Below are 16690 nucleotides of genomic sequence, written 5' to 3'. Positions count from 1 at the left end.
AATGGAATCACCCCTTTGTTGCTGTGCTCTTGGCACGTCGAGAACTGGCTGAGTGCAGGCACTAACAGTAAGGTTTTTATGTGTGGAGCTTGATTGAGGTTTTAGATCCTTCAGGGGGTGCCATTCTTCTATTAGAATTATCTTTCTGCTGATTTCATGCAGCCTGAAATACAATCCAGTCTATTCATACTCATGGCGTATGAATTCAGAACAATTTGTTTAAACAAAGTGAAACATGCAAAGGCACTTCCACTGGCTTCAAACAACAGTTTTCTTCCATAATCAGCACCGAATATTTGCCTCACAATGATTCCCCATTGCTACCCACAGATTTTAGACCTTTTCTTTTCGAATGAATCTCAGCCTGAATAAAATGCTCTATTAACAGCAACTCATCTTCACCATGTCCCTGCCAGAGCAGATACTTGTTGTAAGGTCTTCTGTATGGGAACACCAAGAGGTTGAATGGTACACTCAAGATAAGCAGTAAACAGGAGCTGGCTGCTCCTCCAGGCCAGCTTCCCGCCACGGATGAGGCAACATCCAGGAGACCCTGCACTTCACATCACACACTGGTCTTGCTGAACTGCTTGGCATTGCCTCAGACTCAAAGCTTGTGAATGATATTGCTATGGAACATTCAGTGGAATTGTTTGTTTGTTTTTTTTTTAAGGAAATAACTAGTTGTGGAATATTTTTTTTAAGTGGTCACTGTTACATCATAGTACAAATTTAGTGACTATTGCTCATTTCCAAACTGTATGAGAATGCAAGTTCATAGAAAGAACAAAATGAGCATCTGAACAAAGAACATGATGTTTTGTGGTAGATTTGAACCAGCTTTACCTGCTGACGCCCTTTCACAAATCACATCAGCAACAAACTGATCATTTATGTGTCAGAGTTTGCCACCTCATGAATTTACTTGAAGTAATTTTGTATCACTGAGATTATAGTTACAGTCAGTATGGAAGTCACATGAGAGTTGTGTTACTACTGTTATTACTATTCCTAAATCAACGCAGGATTTTTTTTTCTGCATTGTTTGGCTTAGAGTATACAAAATACACTTTCCGTTTAAGCCAAGGATGTTAATGAGGGGTTTTCCAGCATCTGAGGAAACGTGTGGGGTTGTTTTTTTGTTTTTTTTTTTTTTTTACTGGAATGGGAGACTTAATTTGAGTCAAAGCAATGCTTATCACATAAAATATCCTGCCTTCTTATTCGGAAAAAAAAAAAAAGTTAGATTCAGTTTAAACTTCTGCTAATCAAGGAAGTGCTTGAACCCGCACGAGTTTGAGCTGCCTCATGAGGTCTCTAAAATCCAGCCATCGCGGGCTGATGCAGTCGTGCAGCCCTGGTCACGATACGATCCCGTTCTAGACCACTTATTTTCCTATTTCTTCCTCCCTGTGTTTCCCCCCCCGCCCCAAGCCTCTCGCTCTGCCCGTTTGTGCTCCGGAGCCCGGTCCGAGGCGCGGGCAGCGGGGCTGCGGCTCCGCGGAGCTGCGGGCGGAAGGGACGGGGGCGAGCCCCGCCGGCTGCCGGCGCTCCGGGGCCGCCGCCGCGTCCCGCCCCGCGCTCGGCCGGGCAGGTGCGGCGGGGCACCGGCCTCGCCCCGCGAGAGCCGCGCAGGGGGCTCGGGGCAGAGGGGCTGATGCGATGGGGATCAGCGACAGGCAGTGCTGGCCCTCCCCGCCGGCCGGGTGATGGCAGCTCCCCGGCCAGCCTGTCCCGCGCAGGTAGATGCCGGAGACAGAAAGCTCCAAATGTCTGGAGCTGGAGAGCGGGGAAAGGGAGGGAGGGAGAGAGCGCCTTAGACCGAGTGAGCCGTGCACAGGAAAGTTTCCGTCATCCCCCTGCACATACCTCTCCAGGGTGTTGTTATATACCGCGGTTATCTAGAAAGGCACAGAGTCACGAGCACACACTCACTCACCTGACTTTTGAAACGCTTTGCTTGGGGCAAGATGCGAGAGAAACACCTCACCAGCTCATTCCTTCCTGCCGAGCGTCTCTCGCTGGCCAGGGGACCCTGGCGCCCCAGGGCGCAGATCTCCTGGGGCATTTCCCTCCGTCCCGCCGAATTTGCACTGCGACAAGTAAGCGGAGACACGGTCCATCCGCTTCTGGCTTCCAGCACCCCCTGCGAAGCCGGACCTCCGCATTTCTGAAGCGTCACGGAGCAAAGACGGTAAAGACTGTAAAAAACCCAACAACAAGGTGGTCAGACTAAGGTTTTGCTGCTGGCCAGATGGGAGAATGCTGTAAGAGACCCCGATCCTGCAATGGTTCAGCTTTCTGACCGGGAAGTAACCGCACTCACGTCCGTGAGGTTTGCGGATAGGGAATAGCACAAGGCACGGCGTATCTTCCCAGCGCCCGTAACCCCAGGCGTTTCAGTGACCCTGTGTTTGCCCCAAAGCAATGCCACTTGCTCTGTTCCAAGGCACAGAACTGGCCTCTAACCTTCATCTGCCAAATCCATTTGAATCGTGATCTACTTGAATCGATCAAGTAAATCAAAATTCATTTTGTTAGATAAAAAATGCACCCAAGTTGAGTCATAAATATTAATTATGCCCGATTTGCCACCTCATTACTTATGTAAAGAAGGCTGTCATTCCAGTTACTCATTATAAATTCACGTTGTCCAAATATGGGTTTATTTTTGGAACTTTGATATTTGATGGATTTTCATGGATTTTGGAATGGATTGAATCTGGTTTCCACTCCCCTGCTTTCACCTACCTGAAGCTAAGATGTCTAGAATGAGAAATTATGCTACAGACAGCATAAATATAATTGTATTTCGGCGGTTAAAACGTCTGTCCCCTGTAAAACAGGCTGAGGGGCTCATCGGATTTTGCAAGTTGTGCCATTACTCAGAATCCTAAAAGCTGCCGTTATAATTAACAAAATACCAAGGGGGTTGTTTAAGATAATTTTCAACAATCCTCTTATTCCCCCGCCCCCAATGTTGCCCCCAGTCCAGGTCAGAATGCTTAAGGAGTGCTTGAAATGTGGGGGTGGGGGGGGTGCCAAAAGAGAGATCGCCCAGCCACGCCAAGGTCCACCCACTTCTCAGCGCTGCTCTATAAAAGCGAGCAGTGGAGCGCAGAGCTCGGCAGTGATTACTTCACACACACACACACACACAAAGGAGGAGTTCTCGCTCCTCAGGAAACCCTGCAAGCTCGGATCGCTACTACAAAAACATTTGTCTCAGTGGATTATCCTCATTGTCAGGTAAGAACTATTTTTTTTTCCTTGGCAGCAACAAAAGATTCAGGGGAGGTGGAACGCAAGTAAAATTCTACTAAATTTGGACTGTTTGGAAGAGTTTGGAGTTATGCTGTGGAGTCTTGCACTGGCTCTTGGCATCAGCTGCAGTTCACAACATAAGATCCAGAACTAGCTGATTCTGCGTGTGAATTGTGAAGAGGAGCTATCAGGGAATAAACTTCTCGGCAGTAAACACTTGCTGGAGTTTGGAAACGATGCGTCCGATAGCCAGCTCTCTCTGATCTTATGGGTTTGCTAAATCCTAGTGCAAGCCGCTGGGGGTATTCTGGAAATCCTGCTGGTTTTCAGCCGCCTCTGCAACTAAACTCTCGACAAACGTAAACTTTGGAGGCTCTGTTATTTACTCTGTGATAAGTTGTTGAGCAAATATTAGCTTCTGTTTCATATCAGACACAAAGTCCCCGGTAGCCTGGGGGCTCTGCGAGGGAAGGAGGTCTCTGGAATCACCAGGAATAAAGGACAGTCCTTACTTGACTTTTATTAGCAAGCATGCTTATAGTTCTTCTCTTTTCCTTCCAGCAGGAGCCCAGCCAGAATGAAACTAGTTCACGTAGCCCTGCTCTATCTCGGCTCTGTGACTTTCTTCGGGGTGGATGCTGCAAGAGTGGACGTAGCGACAGAGTTCAAAAGAAAGTGAGTATCGGAGCGCGCCCTCCTGCCAGCGCCCCGCGCCGCGCGTCGAGCTGCCGAGCCCCCGCGCCTGGGTCCGGCAGCGATCAGAGGCACTGGATTCCCTGCAGGAATTGTTCAGCTCCTTAAAGGCCTCGTGCCCTTTCAGGAAACATTGGGGGGAGGAAAAAAAAAAAAAGGAAAAAATCTCGGCGCTGGCAAAGATTTTTCGCCTCTCGAATCTATTTGGTTTGGCTCCCGCCCTGCAGACTTGCGATAACAGGCTCTCCTCTTCCCTTGTGCTCTTTCAGATGGACGAAATGGGCACTAAGCCGAGCCAAGCGGGACGTGAAGCCTGCGGGCTTGCTCCGAGGGCTGGGGGCAGCCGCCGACGTGCTGCCTCTCATACGCACCCAGGACGTGAAGGAGGATTCCCGAGTCTCGCCTCCCAGGTAAATTCCAGCCCTTCCTGGGCTCGGGCACTTGCTCGAGACACTGGAAAGTTTCGGGGTCCCCTCGTTTCCGGGTGTTTAGGGTTATTCTCGCTGTCGATCCTCCCCGCCCCAGAGGCAGGTCCTGCCCGGGCTGCCCATCGAGCTGAAAGCAGCCTCCCGCCTTCCTTTCCCCGCGTTCTTTAGCTGGCGGGAGATAGTAGCGCCTTTGCTGCGAAAGCCAGATATAAATAGTAACTCGAGCCTTGGACGCGTAGGAAAAAGTAACAGCCGTAAACCGGCGGGGCCTCTCCTCGCCTGGGCAGCAGGCTCTGCTCCGCGCTCCCGCGGAGGGCACAGCCGGGACTGCTGGGGGGCAGCTGGGCACCGCGGGGACGAGCCCGTCTCCAGCCTGGGGGCTCCCTGCCTTCCCCTTCTCTCGCCCACCGGGTCCCTCCTCCGGGCCCCCACTGCGCTCTTCTCACGCCCGCTCTCTCTCTTCCTGCAGCAACCGGGAGGATGCTCACATCCGCGTCAAGCGCTACCGCCAGAGCATTAACAGATTCCCCCACTTCCAAACAAAGGCGTGCCGCTTCGGGACGTGCACGGTGCATTGGCTGGTCGACGAGCTCCACAGGGCGGCCGTCAACGATAGGAACGATGCCGCCCCCCCCAACAAGATCAGCCCCCAGGGCTACGGCCGCCGGCGACGCTCCCTGCCCGAGCGCCGCAGCCCAGCGCGCTCCCCCAGCTCCGGGCGGCGCCCACGGACGCGCCGGGCGCAGCCCCTCGCCGCCGTCCTCGGAGTCTGAAGCGCCGCAAGACCCGGCCGAGGCCGCCTCGACGGATGGACTGAGGCACGGGCTGAGATCCGCCAGGATTCGCGGAGAGCGCCTGCCCGGGCGGGACCCCGGCGCGCCCTCCGGGGGAGCTGAGAAGGGCAGCGGACGCTGCGCCCCCCGCCCGCCACGGACTCTGGCCCTCCCCGGGCCGGGCACCGCCGGCTCCCGCAGCCGCCGCCGCCCGCGACGCGAAGGCGCCGCCGCTGCTCCCGGGGGGCCGGGCGGCCCTGGCCGCCCTCCCGCGCCCCGCCGCCCCGAGGAAGGGATGCTCAGGGGGGGACCCGCCGGTGGGCGACGGGCCCCGGCCTCGCCCTCTGCCCCCGAGGGCTGGAGGGTGCGCGTCAGCCGTGGGCAAGGACAGGCCGCCCTCATCTGCTCTACCCTCTGCGTTATGTGCACCCGGCAGGGAATCGGACACTCATTAGTCCCTGCGGGGACTGCGATATACTTGAACGTCACAGAGAGGAAAAGTGCAATTGTACGTGGTTTTTGTTAATTTTAAGTGCGGTGTGTGTGGATCACGAGATATGCATTGGTATTTAAGATTGTTCTGTGCCATGTCTTTTTTTTTTTTTTTGAAAAATATATTTTATTTTTATACGGTTTATATATATATATATATATATATTGCATAAGGGCATTTTAAAACATTGTATCCCCTCTATTTTTCATATCATGAATGTCAAACGTTAAACTCTTTTTCCATACCTTTTTTTATCTTGCATTCCAGACTGGTGAAAGATATAGAGAATGTATCAGCTGTTCTCCATGGGTAATATGTGAAATAAAATAAACACAATTACATAAAACACTTCGGTTATGTTGTCTTTAGTGGGGGCAGTGGTCAAGATGAATCATTTCTCACCATGTTCAGTCCTACTCATGCTAAGCTAGAGTGGCAGTCCTGGGACAGAGCAAAACTCTTCCCTTGCAGACTTTGTTAGCAGCCACCTTATCTCATCAAATGGAGTAAACTCTGAGCCAGCAATGCATCTGAAAATTCCAGGGCAGGTCTGTGGAGAAGGCTCTAAGGCTCTTTTCTGCCCACATGTTCAAGCCAGGGCTGAAACGTGTCACAGCTTGGATTGATCGTGCAAGTTTATTTTTTGCCCTAATTAATCAGAGAAACAACTGCACACTTCAACATTGCACAACAAAGTAACAGATTTATTGAGGCAGCACGTTCCAAAAATGGTCATGGCAGCTTCCAAGGTTATTTATGTTGAAGGATTTCCTGGGCCACAGTTCAGGTTAAAGTTAAACAGTGACCGGTTCAGTGTGGGGAGAACATTTTGGATAAAAGCTTATCATGAGGGATTTTGTTGTTTTGTTCTTTTTTGTTGTTTTGTTTTGTTCTCTCTTTCTCTCTCTTTTTTTTTTTAACAAATTCCAAGCACAGACCAGAAAACAAATGTGAAACTGAACCTTATTAATGCACCACCAGCACCATCTATTGGTGTCTACTCCTTGCACTCGAAGAAAACAAACCTAAAACCTAAACAAGTGAATTTGAATAACTTCTTGGGTGAAATGAAGCATTTCCTCTATTTTGCCATGTCTCTGAATATAGTAACATATACAGGAGAGGACTGGGGAACAGCAGAACTCAATACCTTTAGAAAAAAATGAAGTGGGCATTTAATTTTTTTTTTACCTAATATTAAATTCCTCAAGAACATATATTTACAAGAAAAATTGAAAAGAACTGGCAATGACACCTTTCCAGGAAACTGCTGCAAAAACCTTGGGTAGGGATCTATTGATGAGATACTTGGCATGTATTCATGATTTTTCTTTTCAAACTTTGAAGTTCTGCTCAGAATTGCCTATTTTTAGTTACTTTCTAAGCACTTTCAACTAAGATTTTTGAAATCTGGAGAGGTGGATTTTCTACTTGAAACATTATTTTAAAAAGAAAGAAAATCAAAGATAATGATACTTTGCCAGTTTTAATTACCTGTTTGTTAACAGCTGGAAGAGAATTTACCTGTCTCCTGCCCTTGGCCTTTCTGATCCAGATTTTGCAAGATGTAAGGGATGACACAAATGCATGGTCTTCAGCACAAGGTATAGCTGCCAGCTGAGAAACAAGCAGGCGGAACCTGGAAATTAGAATTGTTGCTGTTACAAGTTCAGTGGTGCTTGCACTGAGAAATTACAATGTGTAGGTGAAAGCGTGATCCTACTTAATGTACACAGCACAAGAAAACAATGGCAACAGAACCATCCCATTTAATAGCTACAACGTTTTCCTTATTAAGTTTCACAGTTAGTATTTTTACATCTAAATTTGGGACAGAAGGCTGGATTGGGCTACAGTGTGGTTAAGTATGTACTTGCCAACCAGTTCCTTTTGTTTGTATTGGTCTTTTTTCTTCATTTCCTGCCAAAACCCCACATAGAGTACCTTTTCTTCCCTCCTTTCCTCTTCACTGGTGGAAAACACTTCACTCAAAGCTGAAAGACCCTGCCCTGAACCAGACAGGGCTCAAACCAGCCAGCTGGTGCAGGGTGGCATAATTCTGACCTGACTGGAGTTTAGGAAGTGCAACTTGTGTTTGGAAGGACCAAGAGCACCACCTGCTGCGCCCGTAAGGAGAAGCAAAACTCTCTGCAATAAACAGCAACCAAAGAAAAGAAAGATTGGGGTTTTTTTCAGTTCCCTCCATTCCCCCACCAACCTTTGAAAACATGTGTTTTAAAGCACAAACGCTGCTGAAGGAGAGATGTCAGGAAGTAGTGAGCAGCCCAAAGATGGCACACTCTTTGAGTGTAAAGAGCAGACAAGGAAACCCTGGAAACACGACGTCAGTGGATTTTGGCTAACCTAGGCTAGGTAAGATGGAGAAGAATGGCAGAGCAGGAGAATGGCAGGCAGAGACTCTTTCCCATACTCCAGCCTCAGTTCAATGTTTCAGGGAATGGGTTTATAAGGGGTAGAATATATCAAGACAGCATCCTTTTTTCTCATCCATTTCTGCACCAGCCCCACGTGCAATCTGCCCAGGTGAAAGCTCTTCCTCCTGCTCAAACAGGGGATGATACTGAAAAACCCTGGTGAAGCATCTTTTCACTTCATCCCATAAAGCAAAATGTTGGGCATGAATGCTTAAATAGTGGCTGAAGTTCATCCATGATCTAGATTAAAATCTCTGACAAGTGTAAGGACTTGGGGTTTCAGGGAGAACAAGACTGTGAAACAGCACATGAAAGAGAGCATCCTCCTGTAGAAGTAGCAGAAGTTCAAGAAGAACTTTGTACTTAGGTCAAAGCCAGCTTATGCTGTAATGTATCAGATGAGAAGTGGAAGATGTCATCAAATGCCTCCAAAATCAGGAGCATCTGTTTACACACCACCTTAGTTAAAATATTCGTTTCTAAGAACAATCTGGTGTCCCACAGGACAGTATTTCAAAGGCTGCTAAAAACATGACTCGAAATTCAAACTCGTGGTTCTAAATGAAAATTAAGTTTTGCAATGGTAAATATGTATTGGAGCAGGAATTCATCCTTGTCCACCAGCCTGTTCAAGAGCAGATGCCAAAGGAGTGGTCACCATTCTCAGCACAGCCTCCACAGCAAAGTGCCAGAAGAGTTCATGGAGTATTCTTTAGGAGTGATTACTGTGTTTTGTACCTACCCTAGGGACACCCTATGGCAGAGAAAAAAAAATCTATTCTATTTAATTCTATTCTATTTAATTAATCTAGTCTATTCTATCCAAAATTCACTATAGACAATTTTTCATTACCAAAATGGATTCCAAAGGCTATTTTTATTTCAGAAAAAAATTTGGGCTTCATTATTAGCTCTACATGGAATGATGGCAAAGTGCCTAAAATGCTGATATATACAAGGACTTCCCCATGAAGCCCTAGAGCAGGTCCCCTAACCTGGAAGAGGAAAACAAGTAATTATTTTTCTTTCTCCAGCTGGTGCCACAACACTTTCTTTAAGCAGCCATGTCACGTGAACAAACGCAAAAAATGTTCTCCAGTTATATCAGAAGGTGGTCAGAGTTCTTCCACTGTTACCTAGGAACAACTTCTACTGCACCCAAAAAGTAGAGACACTGGTGTACTTTCAGATGATTATCAAAATCTGCAAAGCATCTCGGTCTGTGCTAAGGAGAACTGCAGTCAGGTGCCAGATATAAACTCTTTCTGCAAGCACAATGACAGAAAGGGGAATACTAATGAATATTTTGGCACATATGAAGCCTTTTCTGGCTCATTGAGTACCCAAAGGACAGCAAGTCATAATTAAAGCCAATAATGGCAACTCCAGACAGCCATCCAAATAGTTTCCTTGTGCCGTCAATTCACCGTTTCATATTATCTCACATCATACTTAAGAGTGTGGAGCACACAGGCATCAGGAGAAAGAATTCCAGCATGACTGACTACAACCAATAAGTAAATCCAATTATGCCTAATTAAAATCTATTTATTGCATTCACAAGGGTTTGCTTTTATTATCCAAATATTTTTTAAGGAACAGGGCTTTTTTTCACCAAATAATTTGCGTCAGCTTTGAAATTGTTTTAATCTTTAAATACTTAATTCTTTGGAGTGAGGCCATGTATCCTTCATGAGAAGAAGGAGCATAATTTGTTCATGAGGTAAAAAACTTTGCTATGTAAAAGCCTTTTTACTACAAGCTATGTACACTAGTCAAAATGCTTGGTAATGTCTCCAAATGAAAAACAAATGGTCCCATTAAGACTAGAATCCATGTTAATGATTTGATAAGACTGGAGTGTTTTGCATGCAACATTCCCAGCAAACAAAACAGCAGTGAGGATGCCAAATGAATTTTTTTACTTTTTTGATTTTGTGATAACTTTTACAAAACATTTAACTAGACCTCCCTGAGTCTCTCATCCACTTACAAAATCCTGGGGTTTTCCAAAGTCAAGAAAGATCTGTTCTAGCCATTGAAGGCACATATTCTGTAATAAATTCGGACTCTGAGAATAGGTTTGCAAAATAGGTGTTCTTCCAATACTTTCTTTAAGTTGTCACTTCTTTGAAAATTACATGCAGCTTTTCCATCAGTTATAAAAAGGTTTTAATTTTCTTCATACTTTTCTAACATGGTGTAAAAAACAAACAAACAGATGTCTGGGTCTTAATCTCTGATGTCCAGCAGTATGGGCAGAAATGGGAGAACAAACAAACCGGATCTTATCTGTTAGTTCAGGAGCAGACTGAACAGCTCATCAAACAAACATGCTTATTGTCCTTTTAAGAGGTGGTTTCTGTGACAGGAGTTCCATGACGCTGAATCACTCCAAGACTGAAAGGCACCGTGTAATTCATCCCCCTGCTGTTACGGCACTGCACAGGAGGGTGTGTGTGCTCCTGTTTCCCCTGATGTGACCCAGCTCTGGTGCCTCTCTGCTGGAAAGCACCAAACTCTCAGAGACCACCACACTTCCCTGCCTGCCCAGGAGGGCTCAGGAGCAGGTCTGAGCTGCACACTGGAAGAGGACAGCTGCACCTTGTAAAATATGTCTGTTCTCCTCAGAGTCAAGGAAAAACTGAGGGATTTTCTCCTCAGTCAAGGAAAAACTGAGGGATTTTAAGTCCCTTTTCCTAAGTAATTTTTTTCCCCGAGGCTGTGCAGCCCTGCATCTCATTCTGCATAAGGAACACATTCACAGTCTGGCCTTTATTGATAAACAACATGAAAAATATGGAACTGGCATATATCATTAATCTCCTTACTGCCTACAGACATCAGACATGCTGGTGTGATGAACTGGTGAGCCAGATAGGAATCTTAGCAACAAATCCCAGGTCCAAGACTGATCCCACTTAATTGAAACAAAACTTCTACTGACTTCAGCAGGAAGAAAATCTAAGCCCCAGCTTTCTTTCAAAAATGTGTCTATTTTTATACCAAAAGACTGTATAGTAAATTTTGCTTTATACTTAATTTATTCCCAAGTTCTGGTTTTGAACTCTGCAGAAGCTACTAAAAGATACAAGTAAAGAATGGGATCCCTGTTAAAAAGAAGGAACACAAATCCAGACTCTCCATTTAATCTGAAATGAGTTCAGCAATGTATGCTTATTGCTGCTGCTCTAAGTGGATGTGGTGCTGCTGGCAGTGATAACTTCAGCAAACATACGTGTGTCAAGTGCATCACTAAATATGTTCATGAGCAGGGATGGAATCCCAGAAACTTCCAGTGCTCTTGTCCAAAACCCAGGCTTCATTTTTTATTTAATGCAGTAGGACTTCGGAGTGTTTTAAAAAGTAAGACTTTATACAGTAGCATTTCCTTCCTCCTCTTTTTTCTCTTTATGTTTTAAAAAAAATATTGCTATCTATTTTGAAGTGTTGGAGAAGGATGTATCTGGACAGCTCAAGTGAGAGAGGAATTCCATAGCTCACAGCAGAGACCAGCAGTCAATCAAAGTGCACACACAGCACTTTGTTATAATATTTGCACAAGGCCATCAGTATCTGTTTAATGAAGGATATAAAGAGATTTGCACAAATAAGTGAGTCCTACAGAGATGAAAATGATTTACTGAGAAATAGTTCACGTCCTCTCACCCCAACCTGATTTAATTAACTCCTGGTAATGGGGGAAAAACAACCCTTACGTTACAAGTGCATGAGGGCCAATAAACCCGATTTATTGTCTTAACCACACTGCAAGACAGACAGAAACAAATGATACGTTTTTTCCATGGAATGTTGTTAGAGTGTGTGCACAAAGATATTTTCCTTCTCCTGGTGCATCTGTACAACTTTGCTGCCATCTGCTGCCTCCTGAAGACAAACAAATCACTCTAAAATGAGAGCTGGATGCCAGTGGCATGGGGCTGCTGCCAGTGGGGAGGGAGGCCTGGCTTTAAAAGTGTTTTATAGCTGCCCTGGGCTGGTTACTCAATATGCTGAGTAAGGCAGAGACTCAGATTTTTCATTCCCCCTGAGCTTTACTCAGAAACCGCAGGAACAGCACAATACCTTTACAAATTCCGAGGAGATGGAGAAAGGAACTATCCTGATACCACTTTTGCCACTCTGGGCTACCAAGAGAACGGTAGCAGCATTTTTTGAGAAAATAGTTGTTTTCAAGGTGTGACATGAAGAGATAAAAGGAGAACACTGGCTCCTGTGCTGCAGGAAGGACCTATTTACTGAAGAGTAAAGAAGGCTGAAGTTAGAAAAGACCAGTAGTGCCTTTTCAGGAGAACTCACAACTGGAGAGATGTGCACATGCTCTTCATTTCTACACAGAGAGCTCTTTCAAAGGCGGGAGTCAGAACAGTGTGCTGAGTCAGAATGACCTGCTTCTCTGCCTCAGGCATAAACAACACCATCTCAGCAGTAGTCAGGTATGAGCTGTCAGCTTCCACAATCACAGAACTGAAGCTGTACATCTAACTGTTACAAACAGAAGGGATTCTTTTCAGAAGGAAAAAAATATATGCTGGATTGAAATCACAGCTGTATTTACTCTACATAATTATGTAACTTATACACACAATATACTTATACACACTCTTATTTTAATGAATAGCATGCTGCAAAATGTTTTCATTATAACATATAATCCAAAAACACACAGGAAGGAAGTATCATATCTGGTATGAAAGGCTGCTTCAAATTCTACCTGAGGAAGCTAGAGACAGTAGAAATGGCTTTTAAAAGATTGTAAAAATATCTTGCCTGATATGAGGGATTTTTAAATTTTATTTTTAATCTTGCCAAGTAACTCAATCAGACATTGAATAATGGACCTTCCGTCAATACATTTCTTTTCATGTCTGTGACAGTAGAGTTTCTTCAAAAATTATATTCTGTATGATGCTGATAGAGAAGATTCAACCCTTTATTCATAATGGGTTTAAAGTAAGTAGCTGAAATGGTTTGGAATCAGTGCTGGTTACCTTTGCTCTCTCCTGGATGCACAGTGATTCACTAGTTAGGGCACACCATGGACCTTCAGCCAGGACATGACTTCATGGACTTCATATAAATCATGGAATCACAGAAAGACAGACAAGTAAACACACGTGCCCAGGCTTGGGAAACAGGCCTGCTGTCACCTCCAGGGCACAGCATCAAAAACAACCATGCAACCCACACATATGTCAGCCCTCTTCCATTAAAGCCTGGAGATCACTGGAGGAGGCCCCCAAGTGAACAAGCCCACTGAGAACCTAAAGAGCAGCACTCAGCAGCCTGGGCACCTTCCTTCAGTCCTGAAACAAAGGCCTGTGCAAAACCCAGTCTAAACAGTCCTTCTACTGCAAAAATAGTTGCTAGGAGACTCCAGATTTCAGTCAAATTAGTATTTTGAAATAGTAGCTTTTATATACAAATATATCTGGAAATGTTTTCAAAATGCTATTTCAAATTCTGTTCTAGATCTTGTTTTGTTTTCCAGTTAGAATTCCATTTTATTTTCTGACTAAAACCACAGCACTTTGAAGCCACCAGTTGCTAAATTAGACTGGATTTTAACTCTGACAGCTCTCATGTATTCAAGGTAAATGGGAGTGGAGAGAAAAAAAAAATCTATGATGGAAAAAGGAACCAGAGTTGTGTGATAGGCCACATCAGAGATGCTGAGGGAGAAAAGTGACCTTCCAGCTCAGTGTCCAGCAGCAGCAAGAAGTCAGTGTGTTGGACATCACCAGGAAGGGTACTGAGAATCATTAAGGCAACAGGCAGAGGTGTGCCTCCTAATCCAGTGAGTATGAGAACAGACCACAGGAAGTGGCCAGGTTCACACAATGTCCCTGAACTCCTTTCACTGTGGGAGACTGGCCCAGCACATTGGCCCAGCCAGGCTGGGCTTCTGACCCAGTCAGGCATTTCTGTGCTGTTGTGAATAAAGCCCCTGTGTTGAGCATCCCCTCCATGCAGGGAAAGCCACTCTGCTGTGCTGTACTGCAAATGTGAATGCTGGCTGGGCTGTAGCAGATGGGAAACTGGCTAATGAGGGTGTGTGGGGTTAGAAACACACACACCATAACATACACCAACAGGGCTGCTCAATCTGTGTGCCCACACACCCTCCAGCAGCAGCCTGAATCTCTCTAGGACCGAAAGGTTAGAAGAAAGTTACCTCTTCTCAATGAGGCCCTGCAGTGCAAATAGAAAAAGAGACTCAAAATCTCTGGGGGCAGAACAACTCGCATTGAAGAGTCAGTAATTGCCACTACTGTCACAAGTACTTGGGAGGATTATAGAAACAACACTGTTTAACTACTTCAAAAGTGCTGCAGAGTGGAATAAAATATATTAATAGGAACTATTCTAGCCATGTTCTGCTATTAATTGCTGCCTGTTCATGAACAGTGTGTCAGTGCTTCTTGTCAACCACCACAGCAAGAGAGAAATCACTTCTTTTGGCTTCAGTTGAGAACAGAAGAGGCCTATGATGTGCCCTATAGCTTAACTGAATGATTCAATAAAAGAAAAAAATGCACAGGTAAGAAGCTTCTTCTTTGCTTTCATGTGTCTTGCATATTATTGAAGGCACAGGTTTTTGTTGACTAAGGGTTTTACTTTTACCCTGCTTTCTTACCAGCCTCTCTGCTGATGAAGGATGAATAGGGAAAGTGTTGACCTTTCTCTCTATGTTCCAGTTAATAAATACAAATAACACTTTCTTGTATCTGTGCCCAGTTTGGATAAAACACAGTCTGATAGATACTGTATCCCAGATGTTACATCTGATAATTAGGAAGCTTTAAAATGTAACATAGCTGAATATTATTAAAACCACTAAAATAAAATTAAACCTTTATCCCTGTCATATTTTTTTTTTTCTGCAGGAAAACACAGGTTTTGCCTTGAAAAGGTCAGAGTAGAGAAGAAGCATGATGATGTAGAGGAAGATAACTTTCGATTCTAGCTTGTCTGTATTAGATACTTTGCAATAAACCGCTCATTATTTGCCTATCATAGGCAAAGCAGCCAGTTGGTGAGCTCTGTTGCTTTTGTGCATTCTAACACACTTCTAGCATGATCCAGAAAATCCAGGCAAGGGGTAATAGATGTGATTACATGACTTGTTATCTTAAATGGTTTCATATGTGGTATTTGCTTCAGTTATTTGACATGACTCAAGTTGACCTCATTGTTTGTATGCTTGAAAGGGAACAATTATGCAACTGCTAAATGGTATGGAAGACAGCAGTGCCACATGAGACAGGAAAGAAAATAGGAATGCAATATCTACTAAGCTGTCAAAATGTCTGACACCAACATAATAAGTTTATTTTCTTTGTATGGTCCTCTACTACAGAGTAATGAAAAGCTAACATTCATGCTGTAAATCTGGATGAATCATGACAACTTGTAGCTTTTATTGTCATTTGAAACCTACAATTTTTGTGGTTCTTTGTATATTTTCTGACAAGTTTTGCATTTGCCAGAATAACAAAAAATAAAATTACTAAAGGAGACAACAGTGGCACTAAAAATAGCATTTTATGACAATGCTGTCAAATGATAACATACATAAAATGATGCACATGTATCTTTAGTTACAAAATCTTTGTATATACTTAATTTGAGTTTGGCAACATCTTACAGAGGATGTTGAAGCAAGTACATCTTTAGTTTTATCAGTGGTTTACAAAAAACACTGATGAAATAACATAGCATTAATTAAAACTGGACAAAATGCAAACACTATAACTTTCTTGTTAGTGCTGACCTACTTGTAATGCATTTGTATTAACAAGTTAGAAAACAAAGGATGGAAGAGTCCTGGAAAAGTCACTGGTATCTATTTAATCTGGTTTTCAAGTTCTTTATTTCAGTTTTCCTGGCAGCTATTTCACATATTTGTAAGGCAAAGCATGTAACATCTTATGAAACTGCAAGGCATCCTCTGAAAACTATTTTGCTTGATTTCAAACCACCTTGAAGCCTTTACAGAGGTTATAAAACAAGGACATCCTATTGCTGTGCAGTCTCTGACTCCAGTCTCCTCTTACCCAACATCTGTGGCCAGTGAGTGACGGGCTGGCCAGCACCCAGCTGAACCAGCACAGCCAGCTGTGTGCTGGGCTCCAAGGTGAGCACTTCCTGCTGGCTCCATAACAAACCAGCTTAACTAGGATTGCCACAGACTGCTGAAGGTACCTCAAGGCAGCGTTAAACCACGCCATATTTAAAGAGTTTATTGGGCATTTGGTACTGATCCCAGTGTCCTGACCAAAGCCCACACCTGAGGAATTGCGCACTGTATTCCCTAGTTCTTTCTCCTCTCTCTGTGTTTTCTATTCCCTGTTCTGCAGGTCTCTGGGGATGGTCAAGAAATGCTCCGGTGAAGAACTGGAGAAAGGAAACTTCAGAAAAAAATAGCAAACATCTTTGGCTTTCACACAGTGTTGGCCATCAATATGTGCTGGTTTGCTACACAGCATAGTAAGCTTTCCTGGTCCTAGTGGTAGGATCATTGATGCACATGGAGAAGGCAAGAGCCTAGAGAAGATGTGTGCTGCTTTGGGGCTGAGGTAA

General features: G+C 44.6%; 2 protein-coding genes across 4 annotated transcripts in view; one reads left to right on the top strand and one right to left on the bottom strand.

Annotated features, from left to right (window-relative positions):
* The window catches only part of RNF141 (ring finger protein 141), an 87563-nt gene that overhangs the window by 1798 nt on the left and 69075 nt on the right, over nt 1-16690 (bottom strand). The window contains exons 3-4 of one of the 2 annotated variants that reach the window (XM_053946094.1): nt 7176-7290; nt 1940-2201 (exon numbers count right to left, since the gene is read on the bottom strand). In XM_053946094.1, coding sequence (XP_053802069.1) covers nt 1940-2201; nt 7176-7290 — 377 coding nt within the window. Of the gene's footprint in view, nt 1-1939; nt 2202-7026; nt 7291-16690 lie in introns of those variants that run through there. The other variant, XM_053946090.1, reaches the window with a different exon arrangement.
* Nucleotides 3144-5982, top strand: ADM (adrenomedullin). 2 transcript variants are annotated; one of them, XM_053946097.1, is made up of 4 exons: nt 3144-3249; nt 3829-3939; nt 4227-4367; nt 4855-5982. In XM_053946097.1, the coding sequence occupies exons 2-4, from the start codon at nt 3842-3844 to the stop codon at nt 5156-5158; spliced, it is 543 nt and encodes a 180-aa protein (XP_053802072.1). In that variant the 5' UTR covers nt 3144-3249; nt 3829-3841; the 3' UTR covers nt 5159-5982. The 2 variants fall into 2 exon arrangements, with proteins under 2 accessions (XP_053802072.1, XP_053802071.1); XM_053946096.1 differs by having other exon boundaries at nt 3826-3939.

This window comes from Vidua chalybeata, chromosome 6, assembly GCF_026979565.1.
Source record: "Vidua chalybeata isolate OUT-0048 chromosome 6, bVidCha1 merged haplotype, whole genome shotgun sequence".
Taxonomy (NCBI): domain Eukaryota; kingdom Metazoa; phylum Chordata; class Aves; order Passeriformes; family Viduidae; genus Vidua; species Vidua chalybeata.
This window is presented reverse-complemented; position numbering and strand designations above follow the sequence as displayed.